General features: G+C 40.2%; 1 protein-coding gene across 1 annotated transcript; it reads left to right on the top strand.

Annotated features, from left to right (window-relative positions):
• Window positions 1-5851, top strand: cyp4v2a (cytochrome P450, family 4, subfamily V, member 2a). The gene is made up of 11 exons (XM_029437028.1): window positions 1-335; window positions 441-553; window positions 924-1009; window positions 1617-1807; window positions 1884-1953; window positions 2082-2208; window positions 2322-2495; window positions 2812-2914; window positions 3303-3437; window positions 4461-4640; window positions 4802-5851. The coding sequence occupies exons 1-11, from the start codon at window positions 143-145 to the stop codon at window positions 4978-4980; spliced, it is 1551 nt and encodes a 516-aa protein (XP_029292888.1). The 5' UTR covers window positions 1-142; the 3' UTR covers window positions 4981-5851.
• Window positions 5852-6072: the final 221 nt, after the last annotated feature.

Here is a 6072-nt window from a genome sequence, read left to right as displayed (position 1 = left end):
CCAGTGAGCTGTCACTGGGCTGACCTCAGACAGAAGGAGGGGCAAAGACACGTCACGCGTTTGCAGCAAAGGCACAGGTGGATAGTCTGGTATCTCAACATACACTGACACACACACAGTTTGATTACACACAGCAGAAAAGATGGCAGTGTTACTCGGTAGTTACTCGATACATTTAGTTGGAATCAGCATCTTCATTGCTGGTCTGACCTACATCACGTACCGGCTGCTCAACGGTTACCTGCACAAATGGTTTGCGATGAGGCCTATCCCGCAGCTGGAAGGAACGTATCCCTTCATTGGAAATGCACTAATATTCAAAACCAATCCAGGAGGTAAGAAAACAATCACCATGCTGCTACAGGAGACCGCACGTGATAAAGAAGTGAATAAGTACCAATGCTGTATAATTACTGTGTATTTTCTTTTCTATGTTTCAGATTTCTTTGCTCAAATTGAGGATTTTACCCGTGAGTTCAGTGATGCACCGCTATTTACACTCTGGATTGGACCAGTTCCATTTGTGATTCTGTTTCATGCTGAAACTGTTGAGGTACAGTGACTGACAACTCCACGATTACAACACCAAGTGTGCATGCAGAAGGTGCAACTGGTAAATGTCCACATGTTAATATGTAATCTCAGTATCTGTCTGAATAGGATCGTTCGTATTCAGTGATATGTAAAGCAATTACACTCAGTAAAAAATTAAAAGTGTTTGTACAGATCAATTCAACAAAACAACCCGAGTTGACTTTAAGCCTGTGACAACTATTTAGGAAGTCATTGCACTTTTACACACTGTTACTGCTACACACCTGCTACTGCTCACGTCTGCAGCTATCTTTTTCAATAACACCATTGCTGTTTATTGCTTACTCGTTGTATTCATTTATTTCTTTGCTATTAATTGTCGTTTCTAGACCATTCTAAGCAACGCTGTTCATATGGAGAAAGCCTGTCTATACAACTTCCTCCACCCTTGGCTTGGAACTGGTCTTCTTACCAGGTATTAACCGGTTGCTCTCATCTGACTCATAATACAAGTCAGTCGGTGGCGATCAGAACAATATTGCATTAATAAATAAAAAGAAGAATATAGTCCTGGCAAACTCAGTCAACTGTGGGTTTGAACACAACATCATAATACAATTAATGAATTAAATTAATAAGACCATAGCTATGTCCCAGATGCACAATGTGGAGTCTAAGAAGTTTCTTAGTTTGTGGTGTGTTGAGAAAACTACTACATTGTGTATACACTAGCAGCCAGAAGGTGGTGCTAGAGAAGCATATACACGTGTAAAAAGTGAACTGTGATATCTACCAATTTATGTTCATGTATTTTCATGATACAGTTACAAGCCAAATTACTTTATTTAATTAGTAGGACAAATAAGATGGGGTGTCGAGATGTGGTGGTATAAATGTATGGGTGAGTGAAAGCATATGTGTAACTAATGGGAACCTACGTTAAACAACAGTGTTTCCTGAGTCCTGAATCATCTGTCATTTGTTTTCATCCTGTTCCTCACGGTTTAAATAAGAACATGTACATGGGTCTTGTCTTCTTTCTCTACCTTGAACTCTCTCTGATATCTTCTTCTTTTGGTCAGCACTGGCCCTAAGTGGCGTCAGCGGCGGAAAATGTTGACCCCCACCTTCCACTTCTCTATCCTGATGGAGTTTTTGGAAGTGATGAACGAGCAGTCAGAGATCCTGGTGGAGAAGCTGGAGAAGCAGGCGGGGAAGGGTACATTTGACTGCTTCAATCACATAACCCTGTGTGCCCTGGACATCATCTGTGGTGAGTAAATGTGCATTGAATGTGAATAAGACAATAAGAAAGATCTCCAACAAACAAACAATGTGGTTTTTTTCAGAAACTGCAATGGGAAAGAAAATTTACGCCCAGAGCAATTCTGACTCAGAGTATGTTAAGAGCGTGTACAAGTGAGTTATTTTCTTTTCCATCACACAAATACTTATATATATATATATATATATATATATATATATATATATATATATATGGTCAATTATTTCATGTTTGTGTCTTCTTCCTAACGTTTTGTACTTAGAATGAGTGACATTATCAGCCGCAGACAGAGGACTCCTTGGTTTTGGCCTGACTTAGTGTACAACTTCTTTGGTGACGGCCGGGAGCATGACAAGACACTCAAGATCCTGCACTCCTTCACACACAAAGTGAGTGATGTGAGCCAGGGGTTTGAAAATCAGTGGATGTTTTCAGCATTTATTGCATTAAAATAAAGCAAAACCCACATTCATCCGACACTTTGACCTTACTTTCGTCTCAGGTGATACAGGAAAGAGCGGAGAAAATGTCCTCTACTGAGTCAGACAGCGACTCTGGCCAAGGCACAAAGAGACGACGAGCATTTCTGGACATGCTCTTGATGAGCACAGATGAGGATGGCAACAGAATGAGCTATCGGGAAATTCAGGAAGAAGTGGACACCTTTATGTTTCGGGTTGGTGGTTAGAAATACAACTAACATCCTCCTCCTCGCACATACAGTATCTACAGTCAGGCATATATGAATACATGACATACTTACACAACACACTGTCAATACAATACTCCCCCAAACAAAAACACTAACTGACTGTCTTTTTCATGTCTTGTGTTAATGTTTGCTACACCTATTTGTCACCTGTTAGTTAAAATCACTGCTAATGCTGCTCTGTGTCTGCTGGACGTCACCATAATAACTTAATAACTTTATGTCTCATTTGAAGCTTTACTGTCGTACATAATGTTTTTATGTAACTCCCTTCGTTATGCAGGGACATGATACTACAGCAGCCTCCATGAACTGGGCCATACATCTGCTGGGCGCCCACCCTGAGCCGCACAGCAAAGTTCAACAAGAGATTGAGGAGGTGTTCGGTAACAGTAACATGCACTCTCCCCTAAAACCACACCTTCTCACTTTCATGACATAATTTGTTTTCCTGCCCAAAGGCCTGTTCACTCACCTTTGCTCAGATTCATCTGTTACAAGTCGTAGGCTGCTTATACAGGGATACTAGCTGTGGAAATCTTCGGCAAAATACATAGAGAATAATTGAATTGTTTTCACTGCTGTGTCGATTCACCATGGCCTCCGAGCATTTTTTTCCATGACGTAAGCTAAATTCAAATTCAAACGTATTTATACAGCCCAATATCACAAATTCCACTTTTGTCTCTGTGGGCTTTACAGACTGTACAAGATACAACACTGTCCTTCACACTGATGAAGAGTTTAACAATGTTTCCTGTTTCATGTGCAAAGGTACATCTGACCGGCCCGTTAGCATAGAGGACCTGAAGAAGCTCAAATACCTGGAGTGTGTGATCAAGGAGGCACTGCGACTGTTTCCCTCTGTGCCTTTCTTTGCCCGCAGCATTGGTGAAGACTGCCATATCAGTGAGTTAAAGACGAGTGATGACATTTAATGAAACATCCATTTGCAATTCCAGTACAAATCCCTCAAGCCATTGGTATTGTTTATTTTAATAAGAAGCCAGGGGAGGCCAGGCTCCCTCTGTTCTTCTCATTTGAGAAATAGGTTTCTGTGTCACATAACATTTATTGTATGATGTTGTTGCAGCAGTCCCTCCCCCAGTGTTCACAGAGTTTCTTCAAAGGTATAAAACAAGGCCACTATGGATTATAACGTATGGTAAATTGTCAGTTTGTGTGGCAAAAGAGTGAATTGCACTTTACATTAGATCATTATGTGAAGTCTGGTAATGGAAAGCCAGTTACTATAAGAGTATAGGAATTAGCATTCTGGAAATAAATAGTAAAGCAAAGACACCTGAGATATGGCATGACTCCAGTCAAATCATAGCTGCTTAGCAACTTTGCTCAAATGAGTGTGAGTGTGTTTCCTGAGCCCATTTTCACACATGCACTGCAACCCTGAAATGATCTAGACTTTACCCGGAGGAGCTGTATGTGAGAACTCAATTATTCCAATCATTCAGACCGGACGTCAAACAGCCGTTACCCTGCCAGTACAAAGTCTGTCCCAGTGAGCCTGTGTGTGTATCGAGCCGCTCTTGGTCCTGAGATTTCACAGTGGGCATGTTGATGACATTTCCATGCGGCCGACACAAAACCGTAATAAAACAATTAGTAATAATAAAAGTGTACAATTAATTATTTATTTTTTTATTTGTTGTTAAAAACTTGTTTGTCCTGAACTTTGTTAGTGATTTCACCTTTTACCCAGAAGTCAAAAAATAATTTGATGGTTACAAAGTTTTCTGAATTCTTAGAAATGATGGCCAAATTACAAAAATACACAGTTTTTTTTTGTACTTGAACATCTCTCATCTGTCTGCCATGATTCTCTATGGCTTGAGCTGGGGCAGTGAACTTCATAATAATCTTATGTGAAACACGTTTAGTGATTATTAAAGACCATTTCTTTTGTACCTGTAGATGGTTTCAAGGTGCCCAAAGGTGCCAATGCCGTCATCATTACCTACGCTCTCCACCGTGACCCGCGATACTTCCCTGAGCCCGAAGAGTTCAGGCCTGAGCGCTTCCTGCCTGAGAATTCAGTGGGAAGGCCTCCATATGCATACATCCCCTTCTCCGCTGGCCTCCGCAACTGTATCGGTAAGAACAGGACAGGTTTCATTTGTAGTTTACCGAATCTGTCAAACATAGTTGCCAGAGTTTCCTCAGAGACTCTCTCCAGCATAACCGTTGTGTGTGTGTGTGTGTGTGTGTGTGTGTGTGTGTGTGTGTGTGTGTTCCACTGCTGTAATCATCCTCAGGTCAGCGTTTTGCTCTTATGGAAGAAAAGGTGATCTTGGCGTCCATTCTGCGTAAATTTAGCATTGAATCTTGTCAGAAGCGGGAAGATCTGCGGCCAGTAGGAGAACTCATCCTGCGACCAGAGAAGGGTATCCTCATCAAACTGGAGAAGAGGAAACCCCAGAATTCATCAAACTAGAACCTGCTCCAGGTTTACAGAAGCTATTTGCTGAATTCATCTTTCTTTGTGGTCACAGTACATCCATCCCATGCTCGTGGGACACTGGGGTTGTCTCATAATAGCCTTTAAACCATCGGGGAGAGTAGTGACCTTGGTGCTTGGATTCATAATTATAAAAGCTAAGCCCTGTGAAAATTAATTTATTTACATTGTTTGCTATCGGGAAAATAGCTACACGATGCACTGTACTGTTCCAATAATGTAGTAGAATGTAAAACGCTACAAACGGCTAAGGAATGCTGGTAATTGGGGATTAAATTAATTAAAAAGCTTTATAAAACATGGAATTTACAGTGTAAGTGTGCATTACTTTTGAAATATGAACTGGTCATTTTGAAATACATTATTGATTAGTAACTGGATGAAAATGAGATAAATGGTATCAGTCATTTTCTGGGTTGCAAACTTATTAAGAAAAAGAATACATACTGAACATGGAGCCATTGATATATGCTATATAATTATTTTATGACCTTTTTAGCGGCATTTCTCTTTTTTATTTTCTGTTAATACTTCTGCAAATGCTTGAAATGCTTAAGATGTTGTTTTTTCCCCATTATGTTTGTAGAGAGAGTGTTTGATATATGGCATAGCTAGTTATGAAAGCCTGAATCCTCTTAACTCAGAGGTGCAGAGCTTAACACCAAACACTTTAACATATTCATTGCATTTACAAACACCACAACAAAGATAAGCCTTTCATTTCTGCAGCGTTTCTGCTGAATGTTAATTTTGTAAACTCCTTAGATGAAGTTTTTTCCTTGTATGAAACCATATTTAAGCTCCTGAAGTTTGTTTATTCATGAAGTTTGATAAATCATCCACTGTGTTTCTCTCTCTTTCTTTTTTTCTTGTGTAATTCTGACTGGGAACGACATTTTGTGTGACTGAGGCCTCGGTAACATAGTGGTTACAGCGCATATAACCACATCGACCCAGATTCATTTCTCATCTTGGGACCTTTGTCGCCTTTCTCTCTCCCCCATTTCTACACTGTGACATAAAGGAGAAAATGTCCCCCTCATCTAAAAAAATAACAACTCTTTGGTT

Source organism: Cottoperca gobio, chromosome 1 (assembly GCF_900634415.1).
Source record: "Cottoperca gobio chromosome 1, fCotGob3.1, whole genome shotgun sequence".
Taxonomy (NCBI): domain Eukaryota; kingdom Metazoa; phylum Chordata; class Actinopteri; order Perciformes; family Bovichtidae; genus Cottoperca; species Cottoperca gobio.
This window is presented reverse-complemented; position numbering and strand designations above follow the sequence as displayed.